Source organism: Haliaeetus albicilla, chromosome 11 (genome assembly GCF_947461875.1).
Source record: "Haliaeetus albicilla chromosome 11, bHalAlb1.1, whole genome shotgun sequence".
NCBI lineage: Eukaryota > Metazoa > Chordata > Aves > Accipitriformes > Accipitridae > Haliaeetus > Haliaeetus albicilla.
The window spans coordinates 42539039-42557571 of NC_091493.1; the positions used below are offsets into that span (position 1 = coordinate 42539039).

At 66.1% G+C, this 18533-nt stretch overlaps 4 protein-coding genes across 6 annotated transcripts; 1 reads left to right on the top strand and 3 right to left on the bottom strand.

Moving 5' to 3' along the window:
- Nucleotides 1–1288: 1288 nt before the first annotated feature.
- Nucleotides 1289–2695, bottom strand: TIMM29 (translocase of inner mitochondrial membrane 29). The gene is made up of 2 exons (XM_069797427.1): nucleotides 2563–2695; nucleotides 1289–2053 (listed from the first exon to the last, which is right to left on the bottom strand). Exons 1-2 carry the CDS (start codon nucleotides 2678–2680, stop codon nucleotides 1389–1391), a joined length of 783 nt encoding a protein of 260 aa, XP_069653528.1. The 5' UTR covers nucleotides 2681–2695; the 3' UTR covers nucleotides 1289–1388.
- Nucleotides 2696–2719: 24 nt separating this feature from the next.
- On the top strand, nucleotides 2720–5108 carry YIPF2 (Yip1 domain family member 2). The gene is made up of 9 exons (XM_069797426.1): nucleotides 2720–2803; nucleotides 3016–3060; nucleotides 3346–3485; nucleotides 3644–3724; nucleotides 3803–3890; nucleotides 3983–4099; nucleotides 4246–4406; nucleotides 4483–4665; nucleotides 4747–5108. Exons 2-9 carry the CDS (start codon nucleotides 3030–3032, stop codon nucleotides 4888–4890), a joined length of 945 nt encoding a protein of 314 aa, XP_069653527.1. The 5' UTR covers nucleotides 2720–2803; nucleotides 3016–3029; the 3' UTR covers nucleotides 4891–5108.
- Nucleotides 5109–5238: 130 nt separating this feature from the next.
- On the bottom strand, nucleotides 5239–13190 carry CARM1 (coactivator associated arginine methyltransferase 1). Its single transcript, XM_069797425.1, has 16 exons — nucleotides 13008–13190; nucleotides 10155–10280; nucleotides 9922–10028; nucleotides 9717–9821; nucleotides 8709–8819; nucleotides 8267–8444; nucleotides 8019–8109; nucleotides 7819–7900; nucleotides 7623–7708; nucleotides 7417–7506; nucleotides 7180–7317; nucleotides 6727–6816; nucleotides 6522–6634; nucleotides 6315–6392; nucleotides 6143–6211; nucleotides 5239–6068 (listed from the first exon to the last, which is right to left on the bottom strand). The coding sequence occupies exons 1-16, from the start codon at nucleotides 13150–13152 to the stop codon at nucleotides 5932–5934; spliced, it is 1746 nt and encodes a 581-aa protein (XP_069653526.1). The 5' UTR covers nucleotides 13153–13190; the 3' UTR covers nucleotides 5239–5931.
- A 1487-nt stretch (nucleotides 13191–14677) lies between these two features.
- On the bottom strand, nucleotides 14678–17937 carry C11H19orf38 (chromosome 11 C19orf38 homolog). Of its 3 annotated transcripts, none has more exons than XM_069797467.1 (9): nucleotides 17505–17937; nucleotides 16900–17007; nucleotides 16494–16793; nucleotides 16278–16358; nucleotides 16070–16156; nucleotides 15690–15717; nucleotides 15491–15534; nucleotides 15340–15377; nucleotides 14678–15202 (listed from the first exon to the last, which is right to left on the bottom strand). In XM_069797467.1, the coding sequence occupies exons 2-9, from the start codon at nucleotides 16928–16930 to the stop codon at nucleotides 15086–15088; spliced, it is 726 nt and encodes a 241-aa protein (XP_069653568.1). In that variant the 5' UTR covers nucleotides 16931–17007; nucleotides 17505–17937; the 3' UTR covers nucleotides 14678–15085. The 3 variants fall into 3 exon arrangements, with proteins under 3 accessions (XP_069653568.1, XP_069653569.1, XP_069653570.1); XM_069797468.1 differs by lacking the exon at nucleotides 17505–17937 and adding an exon at nucleotides 17305–17441; XM_069797469.1 differs by lacking the exon at nucleotides 15690–15717.
- Between the last annotated feature and the right edge of the window lie 596 nt (nucleotides 17938–18533).

The window sequence follows — 18533 nt, forward strand, 5'->3', positions numbered from 1 at the left end:
CCCCTCCCCGGCGCATGCGCAGTGACCGCGCCACTGCGGCGAAGGGGAAGGGCGGCGGGGGGGGGGGTCCCAGAGGGAGGGGGGGGGTCCGGGGGGTCCCCAGGGCAGGCAGGGCCCTTAAGCAGCCAGACGTGCGTTAAACACGAGGTGATTTTATTGAATTTTGGGGCTCCTCTTGCCCCAAACCCCTGGTTTACAGCCCAGACCCCCCCCCCAAACCCGTCGTGGGGGCTGAAGAGGCCGCGCTTAAACCCCCTCGTTACCCTCTGGCTTCGTTAGGGAGAGACCCCCAAATTGGGGAAAATTTGAAAAAAATGGGGAAGAAAAGAAACGGCAACGGAGCCCCGGTGAGCACCCAGCGCGACGTCGTCGTCATCATCGTGTCCCCCCCGGGAAATCGGGGGGAAAAAAGGGGCTTTTGGAGCCCCAAAACGGCGCTTTTCCAAAGAGTTCCAACCCGCGAGGGGAAGGGAGGACAAAAAGCGTCGATTTGGGGGGGCGAAAAGAGGAATAATTAAGCCCGAGTAATGAACCAACCGCCAAGGGCTGCTGCTCGTTGGCACTGGCTATAATTAGCGGCTCCCAGCGGTGTTATTATGTCGGAGACGCGTGCGTGTCCCCCAGCGTTCCCAGCGCGGCTTAATTGCCGAAGGAAATTAAGGTTTAACGAAGCGGGCCCCGATGGCCGTTCATCGCTGCCGTCTCCACGGCAACGTGGGACCCCGGTAAAATCCCCGGTGCTTGCTGAACCCCCGTGAATCTCCCCAAAACCTGCCGGCTGAGGCAGGGGGGTGTTTTTTGGGTGGTTTTAGCCCAATTTCTATGGAAATTAAACATCTGCCATCTGGTGGAACCGTTTCTGCCGGTTTTAGGGTCAGGGTGGGGGGTGCAGCCAGGGGCAGGGGGGCTGGAAATACGTCAGCGATGGAGGGGAGAGCCCCTCGGTATTTAAAAATATAAATAGAAATAAAATATCGATATAAAACCATATAAATACATCAGTTAAACATCACAGTGGGAAACCGTCATCTCACCACCAGTGATAAATAACTCACGGGGGGGGGGTGGACGTGTTGATGTCTTAATGAACATCTTAATGAATGCCTGATCGATAATTAGGGAGGTGCACGGAAAAGAAGAGATGCCTTAATGTCTACAATTAATAATAAGACGCCTTAGCGAACGCCTGGTGGATAATTGGGGCACAGAGACTCATCCCTGCAGCGCAGTTGACCCCCCTCAACCCCCAACGTGTCGGTTGCGGTAGATCCACACGAATTCAGCCGTGTTAATGAGTTATAAATGAGAATTAAATAAATGCCAAGATACAAATGACAATTCACCAGTGTTAACGAGTCGAACACGCCACCCGGCGCCAGCGGTCCCGTTTACGGATCTCTGGCATCACCGCTGAGCTGCGCGCCCTCGGCGCGTGCTGGTGCTGCTGCCTCGCTCTCGGTGCGCTGGATGTCCTCCTCGGTGAGGGTGACGGGCTGGAATTTTTCCAGGAACTGGCTCTCGTTGCGGTGGGAGTGGAGGTGGTGGGGGCTCATGTGGCGCAGCCGGGCCGGCAGCGCCCCGAACTCCTCCTCGTTGACATCGCAGTCCCGCAGCCGGGCCCCCAGCACCCACCAGCGTCCCCAGAACCCCACGTCCAGGAGGCGACTGGGCAGCTCCCGCCACCGCGGCCATAAGTGCGGACACTGCGCCGGGTAGAGCGCGGCATCAGCGGCATGGGGGGCTTCGTAGACCACCGCCAAGAAGAAGAAGTCACGGTAACGTAGCCGGCCGGCCTCGCGGCGTCGCAGCAGGTGTTGGACGTGCCGATCGGCGGCGGGGCTGCGGGTGCCGGGGGAGAGGAGCAGCAACGTGCCAGCCGCTTCCACCGTCGCCGCCTCGAAGGATTCGGCGCTGGGGACGGCGGCAGCGCAGGCGGCCGCCCCTGCCAACCCTGCCAGGGAACCCGCCGCCGCCCCGGGACGGCGCCGAGCCCCCTCCGCCGCCTCCCGCACTGCCGCCGCGTAGTCCTGCAGCAGCGCCCGCCACCAGCGCCCTGCCGGAACCGTCAGCGGGGGGGGGGCTGGGCCCCCCCTCACCCCCTCTTTGGTCGGGGCTGTGTGTGTCGTCCCCCCCCCCAGCCAGGGGTCCCGGCTGCCCCCCAAGACCCCCCCATTGAAGCCAGGGCTGTGTGGGTCACCCCCCGAGACCCCCCATTGGACCCAGAAGTGCCCAGGCTGCCCCCCAAGACCCCCCCCCCAGCTGAAGCCGGGGGTTTCGGGGCTGCCCCCCCCCGCAAGTGTCCCCCCCCCAAACCCAGGGGTCCCGGCTGCCCCCCAAATCGTGTCCCCCCCAGTGAACCCAGGAGCCCTGCCCGCCCCCCCATACCCCCTCACTGACCCCAAGAGTGTCGGGGTGCCCTCCCCAGACCCCCCCCCCCCCGTTGCTCTGTTCCCCCCCCCCGGACCCAGGGGTGCCCCGGTCCCAATCGCCCGCGCCCCCCAAGGTCCCAGCCCCCGCCAATTGCCTCCAGGTCCCCCCGTTGTCCCGGTCCCCCCCCCTCACCGATGCGACTCTCGGCGAGGCGCCCCCAGAGGCCGCGGCCCCCCCCGACCGCCGCCGCCGCCATGACCGGAAGCGGGTCCCGCCGGGACGGATCCGGCGACGGACCGGGAGGAACCATCGCGGGGGGGGAACCAAGTTGGCGGGGCGAAGGGGGGGAAGCGGGAGAGGGACGGACCGGGAGGAACCATCACCACCGCGGCGGGGGGGGGAAGGGAAAGAACCACGTCGGCGGCGCCGGGCGGTGAGCGGGGACCGGGACACCGGGGCGGGGGGGAGGGCACCGGGAGCACCGAGCCCCGGGGACCCCGAGGGAGTTTTGGGGGGTGCCAGGGCCGGGGATCCCGGGGATCCGCGGCCTGAGGCTGGGGGGGGCGGACGGACCGGGCCGGTGCCGGGGGGGTCCCGGTCCCGTGGGGGGTCCCGGTACAACGGCGGTGCGTTTTGTCCCGGCAGCGAGAGGCTCCGCCATGGCCGCCCCCGACGAGCTCCGGTTTCAGGGTGAGTCTCGGGGGGGGTGTCGGTCCGGGGGACCCCCGTCCCGACCGGGGACCCCCGGTCCTGCCGCCCCCCCTCGCCTTCCCCGGGAGCCCCCCGGCCCTGATCCCCGTGCGGGCACCTCGGGGGTCCTCCGGGCCCCCCCAGCCCGTGTCCCGGCAGGGTTTGGGGGTGTCCCGTCGCCCCCCCCACCGCTGGGGTCGGGGCAGGTTACCCCCCCCCCCGGTAAGGGGACGGGGGACGGGGTGTCGGTTCCTGCCCCCCCGCGACGCCTCTTGCCCCCCGCAGAGTTCGAGGAGGCGGCGGAGCTGCTGTCGGTGACCCCCGACGCCGCGACCCCCCGCGCCGGCGAGGAGCGGCCCAGCCACGCTGCCGTGACCGTGGGCCCCGAGGAGGGCGAGCCGGGGGACGACACCGACACGACAGAGGTGAGAGAGAGGTGGAGGGTCTGTGTCGTCCCCCCCCTGCCCAAGAGCAGACCCCCACCGAAAGGGTTGGGGGGGGGAACAGGCTCGCTCTGAGCCCCGGGGCTGCGGCTGAACCGCCCCCCCCCCAACCCTGGCTCAGCCCGCTCCCCCCCACACAGCTCCTGGGTGGGCAGAGGCGGCCGCGCAGCTTCTGGACCTTCGAGTACTACCAGGCCTTCTTCGACGTCGACACCCACCAGGTAACGGCGCCCGTCGGCGCGGCAGCCGGCACCGGCGTCCGCCAACCCGGCTGAGGTTCCGCCCTCGTTCCCCGGTAGGTGCTGGAGAGGATCAAGGGCTCGGTGACACCGCTGCCGGGGAAGAATTTTGTGCGTCACCGCCTGCGCAACAACCCCGACCTGTACGGTGAGAGTGAAGCGGCCGCGGACGTCCCCGCTGCCGACCCCCGGCGCTGCCGCCGTCGCGGCTCCTCGCTGACGGTGTGTCCCCGTCCTCAGGTCCCTTCTGGATCTGCGCCACGCTGGTGTTCGCCCTGGCCGTCAGCGGGAACCTCTCCCACCTGACGGAGAAGCGAGTGTCCCCCACCTACCACTACAGCCCCCAGTTCCACAACGGTGAGGGGCCGGAGGGCGCCAGCAGCGACCCTGCAGCTCGAGGAGGGGGGGGGCTGGACCTCCAGATGGTGCCCGCCCCACACTGGGACCATCATGGGGACCCCAGCCGTGCCCTAACCCCCTCCTTTCTCCCCCCCCAACCCCAGTCACCATCGCCGCCACCCTCATCTACTGCTACGCCTGGCTGGTGCCGCTGGCGCTGTGGGGGTTCCTGCGGTGGCGGCAGAGCCACGGGGCCGGCACCTACAGCTTCTTGGAGACCGTCTGTGTCTATGGCTACTCCCTCTCCGCCTACATCCCCACTGCGGTGAGTCCCGGGGCAGGGAGGTCCCTGGCTTTTGGGGGACGGGACATGTCAGGGTGACAGGCCGCTGTCCCCACAGGTCCTGTGGCTGATCCCAGCCACCTGGCTGCAGTGGCTGCTGCTGGCCGTGGCCGCGCTGCTCTCAGCGTCGGTGCTGGCCCTCACCTTCTGGCCGCTGGTCCGTGCCGATGGCCGGGCAACCGCGCTGGCCGTGGTGGCCGCCGTCGTCTCCCTGCACACCCTCCTCGCCGTCGGCTGCAAGGTACCCACTGGTGGTAACTGGGGGGGGTATCCCTGGGGGGGTCCGTACATCCCCCCGCCATGGTTTTTCTTTTCCTTTCAGCTCTACTTTTTCCAGCAGCCGCCGAGCGCCAGCCCAGCCCCTTCACCATTCCACACCACAGTGGGGGCCGAGGGGCTCCGCAGCCACGCACCGCAGCTCCCCGGCACCAATGTCTCCCTGCCGGGCACCCACCCTGCGCGGTGAGGGCGGGTGTCCCTGGATCGATGGGGAGCCCCCGGCCGTGGCACCGAGCCCCTCGGAAGGACGCGGCACTGCTCGGTGCCTCTGCTCGGCCCCGCGGCAGACGCGGGGGTCCCCGGCTCCCCTGTGCCGGGGCAGTGCCGGCTCTGGCTCCTCTCAGCTGCCAGCTCGTCTCTATGCAAACTGACCCAAATAAACCCGGGGGCATGTCTGCCCCTGCACCCCACTGCTCTCTCCTGCTTGGTGGGACACGACACCCCAAAACCACCCCAGGGGTGGGGGGTCACCAGGAGCTGGGGAGGGATCCGTGCCGGAGCCGGGATCCAGCTGTGGAAGCCAACGGGGGCACGATCCTTCGAAACCCTCCCGTTTATTCAGTACTACAGCCGAAAAAAACAGCAGATCCGCTATTCCTATGCGACAGCCCGGCAAGGGGCTGCCCGCCCCCAACCCTTCCCCGGCACAGGGGGTCTCCCCCCCTCGCCGCCGCACCCCTTGAGGGGAAAACAGGAGAGAGGAGAGTTCGGGCGCCGAGCGCGGGGACGCGAACCGATGCCAAACGCACCGCCGTGCCAGGGAGCCTTCCAGAAAGGGGTTTGGCCCTGCCCGCGCTGCCCATGCTGCCTGCTCTGGGGGGCAGGGACGGGGCCAGAAGAGGAGCTTTCGGTACATTCAAGCCTTCCCCCTGCGGCATTTTGCCCCCCACCCCTTGCAGGGCGGCTATGGAAGACGGCACCCATGCATCGTGGGGGCTGGCGGCTCTGGCCATTCGTTAAAAAAAAAAAAAAAAAAGAAAACAAAAAAACCAACAACCAAACAAAACCCACCCCCCCCCCAAAAAAAAACCCAACAAAAGAAACCCCAAAAACCCCCATCCGGGTCCGGCATCGGTGAGTGGAGCGCGGGCTGGGTGGCTTCATCTATCATAGGAGGGTCCAAAAAAAATCCTCCTGGGCGGCCCCCCGGGCCGGGGGGGGTGGGCGGGGGGGGCAGCGGGTGCTCTTCATTTGGTTTTCCTGGCGCTGGCAGTCCCGGGGGAGCCCCTTAGCTCCCGTAATGCATCGTGTTGGTGGTGATGGACATGGGGGAGGCCATGGAGATGGCGGGACCCCCCATGGTGAACTGGCTGTTGAGTGGGTAGTGGGTGCTGGAGCCGCCGCCACTCTGGCCGCTGGAGGAGCCTGGGGGGAGATGGGGGGGGTCAGGGGGGGTCTGGGGGGCTCCCAGGGAGGGGGCCGGGGTGTGGGGGGGTTACCTTGGACGATGCCCGTGCTCATGATGGAGCCCATCCTGGAGTGAGTGTGGTTCACGATGCCGGTGTTGGCTGTGGAGGGAGGGGAGGTGGGGGGGAGCGGGGTGAGGTTGGGGGGCTGCTGTGACCCCCAACGAGTGGGGGGGTCCGTCCCCCCCACCAGCCCCGTACTCACCTAAAGGGATCAGGTTGTTGTGGCCGACGTTGGAGCCGCCGGCGATAACGCTGCTGAGGTCATATGCCGCGGGCATGCCTGCGCCGGAGAGAGAGGGCAAAGGGGTCAGGCCCCCACCCCCGTAATCCTGTAACCCCCCCGTCTGGGGGTTTTGGCATCACCAATACGGCAGATCCCCCGCTCAGCCCCCGACTCGCTGGTACCCACCGGCCACGGCCATCCCGGTGCTCATGTTGTAGGTGCTGCCCGTGTTCCACATGTTCTCCGAGGGGGATGTGTAGTGGGAGCCGGGGGGGGGCGAGGGGGTCGTCCCTGTGTACCTGGGGGTGGGCGGGAATGAGGCCTGGGGGGGCTCATTGGGGACCCCACTGGCCCCGCTCCCCCCCCCCGGCCCCGAGCCCCCCGGCGCTACCTGAAGAAGGGGTTTTTCAGGTCGAGGAGGTTGCTGGACTTGGAGCCGGTCTGGTCTACCTGAGCCACGATGCTGATGTCGTAGCTCTGTCTGGGGGGGGGACGGACACAGGCCGTGAGACCCCAAACTGCATCGGGGGGGGGCAGGGAGCAGACCAGCCTGCCCCCCCCCCCGACTCACAGCCCCCAGAGAGTACCAGGAACGGCATCAGCATCTGGGTCACGGCCGTCCCCACTGCAAGCTATAAATACACCGCCAAAACTGGGGCAGGGCCCCCCCCCCGGCCCAAACTGGGGCAGGGGCCCCCCCTCTGCTAAGCCGCTGACCCCCCCCCAGCTATTCTGGGTGCCGGCGTGAGGCGCCGAGGGATGTGACATAACCAGATCGCGGACGGTGTAGCCAAAGCTGGGACGGCGGCTCTGGTAAGGCCCCGTGCCCCCCCCCGGCTCTCACCTCTTGTTGGCGATGAGGAGGCAAGTCCCTGAGAGCGTGTCGCCGGCTTTGGCAAAGAGCGGTGACTGGAACAGGCACCGGACCTGGTACCAGTGGGTCAGCGGCTCGGTGGGGGCTGTCGAGAGCCACACCGTCATTCTGGGGAGGGGGGGGAAGAAAGACGATGTGTTGGGGTGGGGGGTGGGGGGGCGAGGCACAGCCCTGACCCCCCCCCCCAAGGCTCCCCCTGCCGCGTACATGGAGCCGATGAAGGCTACGTCGAACCAGAAGGCCAAGCCGTGGACCAGCCCCGAATGCAGCATGTGGAACTTGAAGGGGATTTCTATCCTGTAAGGCAAAGCTGAGCCGTTGCAAGGGGGGGGTCAAGGCCCCCCAGCACCCTTGGGTGCCCAAAGGCTTGGGGTGGGGGGGCCTCAGTCGGGACCCTTCCGGCCGCCACCCACCTGTGCAAATCGCCTTCCTTGGCTTCTAAGAAGTTCACGGTGTATTTGACTGATTTGGCCATTAAGATCCTGATATCGAAGGTGTCCTGGGGGGGTGGGGAAGGTGGGGGTCAGCAGCCAGGACCCCCCAGCTCGCCTCGAGCCCCCCCCCCAGTGGTTCCCCATCCCCCCCCATGGGGACTTCAGGGCCACTCACCACCACGGGCTGCCTGAAATACTCATCCACGGCCGCCCCTCGGAGCGCAGAGAGGTCAACGCCATGGAAGGATGGCTGGTACCTACAGGAGGGGGGACATACAAACACGTGAGGGGGTGTGGCTCCGGCCCTGATCCCCCCCCCCCATCCCAGGGCAGGGGAAGGGGTCAGGATCATCCTCCCCCCGGCACTGGACTCACCAGAAATTGGCCTTGGTGAACTGCTCCATGTAAAGCTGCTCGTCCGTGAACGGGGCCAAGTGGACGTCGCCGATCGTCGGGAACATGTTCCCTGGACGGGGGAGCAGAGAATTCGGTTGAGGAGGGGAGGCCAGGAAAGTGCCTGCTCCCCCTCCCTGGGCTCGTGGGATCCAGCAGACCGGGAAAGAGGCCCCTTGGGTTGCTGGGAATCCCCCCCATCCCCACCGGTGTGCCGCCCCGGCACTCACCGCTGGGTTTCAGGTACTTCTTGGCGTGGAGGTAACTCTCCAGCATCCGCTCGTTGAAGAGCATGTAGCCCATGGGCTCGGAGATGATGATGTCCACCTGCTCGGGCAGCGAGACCTCCTCCACCTTCCCCGGAATCACCACGATCCGGTCCGTCAGGTTGTTGCTCTTCACCAGTACCTACCCCAGGAAAAAGAGGGGGACGTTCAGGGGGGAGAGGAGGAGCCCCACAGCACGGGGGCACGATACTGGGGATGCGGTGGGAGGCAGAGCCCCGAACTGTGCTGGCCCCGGCGTTCCCAGTGCCGTTGTCCTGGTGCTACTGGGTTGTACTGGGGTAGGGGCATGGCTCAAAGGGGGCGTGATCCCAGACGGGTTTGGCGCGAGACCACCAAGCTTAGCAAAGCCACAAGCTGCCCAGCGGTGGGCATCAGGGCCGCTCACCTCCGCGTGCTGGGCCATGGTGCTGGCTTCCACCGCATAAATCTTCCTTGCCCCGGCCTGTGCCGCGAAGAAGGAGAGGATGCCGGAGCCACAGCCGACGTCCAGGACGATCTGGGAGGGAGACAGTGAGGATACGGTGAACCATTGGCACCTGCTCTGGAGGCCGGAATTCATCCCGTCCAGCTCCCGGCATCATCGCCCCAGAGCCAGGATCGGAGTCTTCTGCCTCCAGTCTGGGGCACAGAAGGACGGGGAGACCCAGGGACCCCAAGATTTGGATTCCCAAGAAGGAAAACCAAGGCGGCGGCACCGGCACGGCTCCTCTTGGGGGGAAAACAGCCCCTCACCGCAGCTCCGATTACAAACAGGCTTCAGAGAAGGAACTAACTCCAGCAGGTCGTTACCCACCCCCTGGAAGCTCCGGTAATGACCCACGCGCAGAGAGCCAGCTCTGCTCGGCAGCGGGACCCAACTGCAGCATTTATCCCACCTCAGCGCTGCGCCGAATCGCGCCCGGACCCACGGCAGCTCCGAGGGCTCGGCCCCGGCCGCTTCCCAGTGCCACAGGGAAGAACGGGATTAAGAGCGCCGTGGCCGAGCCAGCGAACGGCACCCGAGCACCCAAATCCTCTTTGATCCTATATATAACCCCCCCCGGCCCCGATTAGGGGGATCAGCGGTGCCGGTGCAGGAAGCCAGCTGCGCCCCGGTGCTGGCGGCACGTGGCTCTTGGCCACTGTCCCTCCTCCCGCCGGCCACGCACTCACAACCAGCCGTGTTTTTGGAGGAATACTACAAATAAAACCACTAGGAAGGAGACGGGAAAGCACCGGAACACATTAAAAGTGGGCAAAAAAAAGGGAGGAAAGTCCTAATCAAGGCGCCTCTTCCAACTCCGGCATGTGACCACCCTCCCAGAGCTGGAGACAGACACCGAAAGGAGGCAGATTTCACCAAAACTATTGTACAGGCCAGGGCAGTTAAAGGGGGGGAGGTTGCCCGGCTGACCTTGTCTTTGAAGTCGCTGTGGTTCTGCAGGATGGCTCGCTGGTAGGTGCCCGTCCGGACGTAGTCCTGCATCATGTTCTGCTGCTGGGACAGGTACCCGTAGAACTGGCGGGGGGAGGAAACAGACAGACAGATGCGGATGTCACCGGGGACACCATGGCCAAACCCTTGCCGGCGGTCGTGCCTGGCCGGAGCAGCCCCTCACCTGGAAGTACTGCACGGCCGAGGATTCCTCCGTCCGCTCGCTGAAGACCGAGCGCTCCGTGTTGTGGCCCCGGCAGTTTTTCAGGATGTTATAAAAGGAACAGAAATCTGGAAAAGACGGAAGGCGGGGGGGACGGGGGGACTTTAGCCCAGGGTGAGGGGTAAGGACGGGACAAGGACATGCGAGGGTCCCGAAGAAGCCAAACCGCACCCTCCCCAGGGTGGGGGACGCACCGTTGGGGGTGGCGAACTGGATGAGGACGCTGTTGCAGCCCAGCGTGATGATGAAGGACTGTTTGCCCACGCGGCTGCATTCGGTCTCGCGGGACACGGAGCACTTGAACACGCAGACATCTTCATCTGGGGAGGGGGGGGGAAGAGAGAACATGGGGGGGCAGATGGGTTAGAGCTGGGCAAAGCCCCCCGCCAACCCCACCAGATCGTGCCACGCTGGTGGGGCTCAGTCCAAACCTGCATCCCCCGCATCTCCTGCAGCCCGGCCGCCCCTTCCTGCCCTCCCTCATGTTAGACGGATGCCAAGGGAGCGGGAGAAAACATAATTAGCCTAATTAACCTCTGTGGCGTTGCAGCGGGGGGAGACAAACCCCTTGTGCATGGCCAATGGGGTTTATGGGGCTTTTGAGCGGCCAGAAATATGGATCGGTGCCGCTGCCCATCGCTGCCAGGACGGGGACCCCCCCCATGGCTCTGCGGGGACCCCCCCAGCTCCAGTGAAGCCAGGCGATGCTGTGAGGAAGAACGAGGGGAGACAGACTGAGCTGCCCGCAGCCAAGCCGGGAGCGGCACTGGCCACCCCGGCCTCCCCATCGCAGGCGCTGCTGGCGTCCGCACCGGCCTCCCACCGCGGGCGTCGCGGCATTCCCTCGTTAGCCGCTTTGAAGCCGGGGAGCGGCGAGTGGGTAATTAGCACCTCCAGCCAGCGCTGCCTTTCTCACGCGGCACCCCGCTGGAAAAACCAAACGAGCCGCTGCGGCAAAACCTGTTTTTCCCCCAGCATCTCGCTGCCGCCGCTGCTGGTCCCTCTCGCCCTGGCAGCGCCGGGCAGCCCTGCCTGCTGCCAGCCAGGCTCCCGGCACGTCGTCGCTCCGGATCGGCCACGCGGTGCATTAAGTTGCCCGATTAATTGGGAGTGATGAGAGGAAAACGAGCTGGGGGGGCTTCCAGCTCGACCCACTGCTTCCAGCCCCAAAGGAGACCCCGGCAGGGCCGCAGCAGCACCTGCACCGAGCCCGGCACTGCCCACGGCGCCGCTCGGCAAAGCCATTAAATGCAAATTCCCGCCAGCCGCGTTAATCAGGCTGTCAGCCCGGGCCTCCGGGCTCTTTGTGGCCGATAAAAAAGGGCCGGCAGATGTGCCGGCGGCCGCCCCAGCACTGAAAGGGCAGCGAGAGACCCCCGGCCCCGGCCACACAAAGGCTTTTCTGGCAAATAACTGGAAAAGGGGGATGACGCCGGGGCCATGGGGGGGCTGGACGCTGGCCGGTGCGGTGCAACGAGCCGGATGCGGCACGAGGATGCGGCGAGGGATGGAGAAGCCGCGGAGCCGAGGGCTGGCACCTTGCGGGGCCATGCCGGCATGAGGATGGCTCTTGGCGCCCGCCAAAAAAACCCGCTAATAACCTTCAGGCGATGGAGGCTCCAGGCGAAGCTTCGCTCTCACCGAGGGGAGCGGGTCCGGCTGCCCAGCCCCTCGCCGCCGGCGTCCCACTCTCCTCCCGGTTGAGGAGCCATGCCGAAGCTTCGGCAGCCGGCGAGGAAACCCGGGCAGAGAAAGCGCCGGGCTGGCACCGAGGCAGAGGCAGGATTTGCCACAGGCTCGGGGGTGAGCCAGCCCCACGTGCCTCAGTTTCCCCCTGCCCCATCCCACACCGCAGGTGAGGTCTCCTCCAAATCCGGCGCAGGACGGGGCCACTGCGCCACACATTAATTACTTGCACTGATCAATTAATTTCACTGGAGCGGGTCGGTAGCAGGGAGGGAAGGGGGTCTGGTCATTATTCCCCCCACGACGGTGCGGTTGTAAAGCCGACGTCTCCGCCGGTAATCACGTGAAAACCGGCCGGGCGTGGAGGACGGGGAGGCTCTGGCAGCACTGTGCCGGCACCGGCGCCGACGTATTCCCAAGATTCACCGAGCACAAAGCGCAGGAGCTGCCGGATTGGGGAAAGGGGGTGGGGTGGGGAGGAAAAAAACCCCCCCAAAAGAATAAAACCCACAATTCTTGGCGGAGACAAAGAAAACTCGGCTCCGACACCGCGCCCGCCGGCCGGCCGGCGAACACCCCGTTAGCGACTTCGTTAACGGCCGCCGGAGCGAATCCCCCCGGGACGGGACGGCCGCCGCGGCGCCTGGAAGGTCACCAAATTCGGGCTATTTCAGGCAAGGTGAGGTTGGGGGGGGGGTGCTGAGAATTAACTTTCTGCAGCCTCCGGCAAATGCCCGGTGGGACGGGGGAGCCCCCGCCTCGGCCGAGCCCCCCCGGCTGCTGCCGCCCTTTTCATGGTCGGGGGGGGACGGACGGGACGGGACAGGACACACATGGACACGACGGCGCTGGTACCCCCCCAAATGACACGGACCCACTGGCCCCCAGTGTCCCTGTCTCCCCCCAAAGCCCCCCCCCCCTCAGCCCCCCAGCACCCCCAGCCCCAGCATCCCCCCAAGGCTCCACCAACCCCAAAGACCCCCCCAGCCCCCCCTACCCCCCGTTTCCCCCCCCCAGCACCCCGTCACCCGCCCTGGAGGGTGCCGAGCCAGTCCCCCCCCCAGGTCCCCCCACCCCATCTAAGCCCTACACTCCCAGTCCCCCTATAGACACTCCCAGTCGCCCCATAGACATTCCCGGTCCCCCCCCCAGACACTCCCGGTCCCCATACACCCCCCGCCCCATCTCAACCCTCCAGGCCCAGCCCCCCCCAACCCTCTCCAGCCCCCCAAGCCCCTGCACCCCCAGCCCCCCCCCCGAGCCCCCCAGGTCCCCACACCCCCCTACACCCCCCCCCGGGCCCCCGCCCCCTCCGGCCCAGCCCCCCGCCCCCCCGGGCCGGTCCCCCCGCCCGCACTCACGGCCGTAGAGCGCCAGGCCGGCGCTGTCGGGGCCGGTGCGGACCTCGAGGCGCAGCGGCTGCTGCTCCTGGTGCCGCTGGATCTCGCCGTTGGCGTCCCCGATGGTGAGGAGCCGCACGCCGGGGAACACCGACACCGCGGCCATCTTGGAGCCGCCGCCGCCGCCGCCGCCACCGCCCCCCCCCGCCCCCGCCCCCGCCCCCGCCGGCACGCCCCCGCCCGCCCCCGGCCACGCCCACCCCGCCGGCCACGCCCGCCGGCGGGCGCGGGCAACGCGACCCCTGGCGGCCGGCGGCCGCGCGGCGCCGCCATCGGGATCGGGATCGGGATCGGGATCGGGACCGGGACCGGGACCGGGGAACAGGGATCGGGACCGGGACGGGGACCAGGGACTGGGATCAGGATCAGGGAAAGGGATCGGGACTACGATCGGGACAGGGATCAGGGAAAAGGATCAGGATCGGGGGTTGGGACCTAGGGACTGGGATCAGGGATCAGGGAAGGGGATCAGGATCGGGACCAGGGATTGGGATCAGGACCAAGGATCAGGAAAAGGGATCAGGATTGGGGATAGGGGATTGGGACCGGGATAGGGGATCAGGGACAGGGATCAGGATCGGGACCAGGATCGAGGATCAGGGAAAGGGATCAGGATCAGGGACCAGGATCGGGGATTGGGATCAGGGAAAGGGATCAGGTTCGGGGATCAGGGACCAGGATCGAGGATTGGGACCGGGACTGGGATCAGGACCGACCAAGGATCAGGGAAAGGGATCAAGGATCAGGATTGGGATCAGGGATCAAGACCAGGGATCAGGGATCAGGGACCAGGATCAGGATCAGGACAGGTATCAGGACTGAGATCCAGGATCAGGGATCAGGGACCGGGATCGAGACCAGGATCAGGACCAGGGATTGGGATCGGGATCAGGACCGGGGATCAGGATCAGGGATCGGTGACAGGGATCACGACCAGGACAGGTAGCAGGACTGAGACCAGGATCAGGGATAGGGATCAGGACCAAGACCCAGGATCGGGGCCAGAACTGGAATCAGGAATTGGGGACAGGGATCAGGACCGAGTTCCGGGATCAGGGACAAGGAACAGGGACTGGGATCAGGATCGGAACTGGGATCAGGACTGAGATCCAGGATCAGGGATAAGGGAAAGGGATTGGGACTGAGATCGGGACCAAGATCCAGGATCGGGACTGAGACTGGGGACAGGTACCAGAGACAGGGACCAGGACCGGGACCGGGGATCAGGACCAGGGGTCGAGATCAGGACCGGGGATTGGGATCGGGACCAGGATCAGGGGCCGGCACCAGGCAAAGGGCACCAGGGACCAGGTACCAGCACCAGGGACAGGGTATTGCCACCGGCACCGAGGACCGGCACTGGGAACTGGCACCAACTGCAGGCAATGGGCACCAGGAAAGGGGCTCTGGCACCGGGAAGGGCAGGGGAACCGGGCGCAGCACTGGGCATTGGTACCGGCAACGGCAACGGCCACAGACACTGCCACCGGGTACCGGCGCTGGGAACCGGCCAATGGGCAGAGACAGCACCAGATAACAGGCACCGGGCACCACACGGCACCACGCAAGCACCGGGCGCTGCCGGGCCACGCACACAGAGCGACAGGGCACCCACGTCCCACACCGGCACCTGGCGGCAAACACCTTTATTGTAACCAGAGCAGGCTCCAGTGCCAGCGGAGACGCCCCAGCACAGTCACCGCGATTTGGGGCGCCCAGCCCAGCTCTGCCGCGTGCCCACCATCTCCCCGGTGGCAAAGGTGTGAGGAAGAGGAGGGCCCTTTGCCGGCTCTGGTGTTGAATCGCTGGCGGTGCGTCGGCACCTCTCCCGTGCCGGGGGTCTCGTGGGCAGCTCTGGGAAGCCCCCGGCACGTCCCCCAGCCAGCGTGGTGCTGCAGCGTGCCAGCGCCTTGCTGACCTTGACTTCACACAGCCCCTTCCCTCACAGTTGGGCCGGGGGCTCCTCGTGCTCCCTGGCGGAAGGAGGAGCTGGGCTCTGGTGCCATGGGGAGCGCCGGCAGACACGGCCCTGCCGGGGCTCATGCCAAGGACCTGAAGGTGCTGAAGTGGGGTGCCGCAGGGGGGGACGCCTGGGGGTATCTCTGTGGGGACGCCGGGGGTGTGCCGGTGCCATCAGCGGCTCCTGGCTGTGCATTCTTGCCGGGGGGGGGAGAGGTGGGGGTGAGCCAGGGCAGCTGCTGGCAGCCGGACGAGCCTGTGCCGCTCCGGCAGGCGGGCAGACCCCAAAACCAACCCCGCGTGGGCACGGGACCTCCCATCCGCCCCCACTCACCACACTGACGGCATAGGCGCAGTTGTCATAGGAAAGCTCTGTGGAGAAAAAAGGGGACGGGGACGGTTTTAGCGTGCTGGGGGCTGGGGGAAGCGGTGGCACCAGCCGCCGAAGGGGCACAGCCCTGGCACAGGGTGGGTCTGAGCCTTACCGGTGGTGGGGTACCGCGTTTCCATCCAGCAAGACGCCTGCTGCCTGCAAAAACAAAACCGGTGGCAGCATGGCGGGCAGGGGCGCGCACGGGCAGGGAGGAGGCAGCGGGGAGCCTGGCACCGTGGCTCGGCCGGGGGGTCCCAGGGAGCTTTCGGCACCGGTTTAGCTGCGGCGGCGCCGGCTCCGAAAGCTCTCACCTCTTTGCCCGCTGTCTCCTGGCCTCGACTGGCGAGAGAGAAAACAGAGACGGGTGGAGGCGCAGCCAGGCTCAGACACCAGAGCCGCACAGTGATGCCGGGGGGGACCCAGCGGGTGCCTTAAACCCGGTTCTACCCAAACCACAACCCCCTCTGGGGGTTCCTGCTGCCGGTGACTCGCCCAGAGCCGGTGAGGACCAAGAAGGGATCTGCCTGATGGCACCAGCACCGGCACCCTCGCCCGTGAGGCAGCACTGAACCGTATGCCGCCCCAGTGGGGACATCCGAGGTGCCAATCCCCGTCGGCACAGCCGGTGCTCCCCAGTTATGGGACCCCGCTGGCACAGCCACACCAGCGAGAGTGCCCACACCCTACGCACCTCGACAGGCCACCACCACCGCCGCTGCCAGCAGCAGCAGCACCAGGACGGCCACACTGACAGCAACTGGGAGAAGCCAGGAACGATCTGGAAGGGGAGAGAAAGCGGGGGGTCACCCGCAGGAAAACCCCCGGCACGACCACAGAGGACCACTGGGAACAAGACACCGACGCTGTTGCCGAGCTGGGCGGGTCCCCCGTGCCGGTACCTTGCCGCAGAGTGGTGGAGGTTGGCAGAGGAGGGCCGGTCGGGGCGGCGGTGGGGGGATGACAGCCGGTGTCACCTGAGGCTGGGGAGAAACACGTTGGGTTTGGGTCGGCGGCGGCCCCAGCGCACTGCGGCCACTGCGCCGTGGTGGAGCCCCTCATGGCTGTGGGGAGGGGGTGCCCCCACCCACCTACCCCCGGCATCCCACCACCCGCACCGTTCACCACAATCTCCATGCTGAATGCTGACATCTGCCAGGCGCTGCCGTTATAGCTCCGGTACCTGCACCGGTAGCACCGGGAGGCCAGCGCGGTCCCATCCAGGGTGAAATCAACCTTGTGCTGACCCGGGTTGGCGGAGACACTCTGCGTGGGGACATCGGCACCCGTCGCAAAGAGCTCGAAGGTGCTGCCGGTGTAGCTCTGCGGGGCGAGGCAGCTGATTTTCAGGGAACCCCCGTCCTCTTGGAAGAGGAGCCCGAGCGGCGGTGGGGAGAGCCTCGGCACTGCCATGGCTCCTGCGAGAGAGGGAACAGGGAGCCGGATGCGACCGTCAAGCGACTGGTGCGGTGGTGAATTCTAGCTCGACCAAGCCAAGCTCAGGTGGAGGCAAGGACAACATACCTGCCACAAAGAGGAGAAACTCCAGCCTCATCCTCCTCCTCTTCCTCCTCCGGGGTCTGGATCAGGGACAGCCCCGTTGAAGAGACCCCGAGGCGCAGGAGCTCTCTGCTGAAAAGAAGAAGGAGGAGGATTTTGCTCAAAATGAAGTTTCATCACCCAGGAAGGAAATGACAGAGTCCCCAAGTACAGACCAGGGTTATTTTTTTCCCCTGTTGCACAGAAAAGGCTTTTTCCACCCAATAATCAGCGCGACGCGAGCTCGTGTCTGTGTGAAACCTGCTCCTGACACTGGACGTGATTTCCTGGGCTCACTCCCCAATTATGACAATGATATTGTCAAAAAAGAGGTGTAAACAGGACGTAACGAGGCGTCACTCTGGACTGACACCCAACCAGGACCCTCACCCAGACCCTCAACAAGGTCGGACAGCTTGAAACAACTCCTGCGGTTTTTCTCCAGCACGTCCAGCTCCCAACGGTGCTGCCGGCCTCGGTGGCAATCGCTTTGCCCGTTAATGGAAAGCAGTTGCCCGCAAGGTGGAACGGAGCCCGGTGTGCACAGCGCTTCAGGGCAGGAAGCAACCAGCGAGCCCGAGGTGATGCACCTCGTCAGGGCTGACGATGCAGGCACAACACGAGGGGCTGTTCCTGGAGTCGCCGATCCTGAGGGACGTGACCGTGCAGGCCTGCCCGGGGGCTGTTGCGTGGGGAGAGGCGGGGCACATCCGGCGGCGGGGACCGCGTGCCGGATGCGCACGCCTGCTTGGCCCACGCCTGCTTCCTCCTGCGGTTGTCCCAAAACCACGAGGAATCAGAGCTGAGAGGTTGGTCTGGGGCTGGGCAGCGTTGGTAGTAGGGCGGCTGCGGCCCTGCTCCTCCATTTCCCCAGGAGGGTGAGGCCGAGCCCCAGGGTTGAGCCGGGGCCCTGGCTGGGGAGCAGCCCCGCACACTGACATTGCTCACAGAACCCCCCCAGTCTGCTCCCCAGCCCCTCAAGCTGCACCAAGATCTCCCAAATCTGCCCCTAAGCACCTAAATCTGCCTTAGGCCCCCCCCAAATCATCCTCAGGGACTCCCAAATCCACACCTAACCACCCAAATTTGCCCTGGGACCTCCCAAATCTGCCCAAGGACCTCCCAAATCTGCCCCAAGACCCCAGTCCTGCCCCAGGGCCCCCCCAGATCTGCGCCTAACCACCTAATCTGCCCCAGGGGCCCCCAGTCCTGCCCTAGGACCCCCCCAGAACTGCACCTAACTACCCAGATCTGCTCCAGGGCCCCCCAAATCTGCGCTGGCCCCCTAAATCTGCCCCAGGAGCCTCTAAATCTGCCCCTAACCACCTGAATGTGCCCCAGGGCCCCCCAAATCTGCCTCAGGACCTCCCAGATCTGCCCTAGGGTCCACCAAATCTGCACCTAGCCAGCTAAAGCTGCCCCAGGAGCCTCCAAATCTGCACTTAAACACCCAAATTTGCCCCAGCCCCCCTCATCTGCCCCAGGCCACACAGCGGTGCATGGTGGGAGCCCGGCTCCCCTCAGGGGGCGGCCGCGGCCCCCCGGGCTGAGGGAAGACGATGAGGGGGCGGGCGCTGGTCCGCGCCGGCCAATGAGAAGTTAGAACGCCGGGCGCCGGG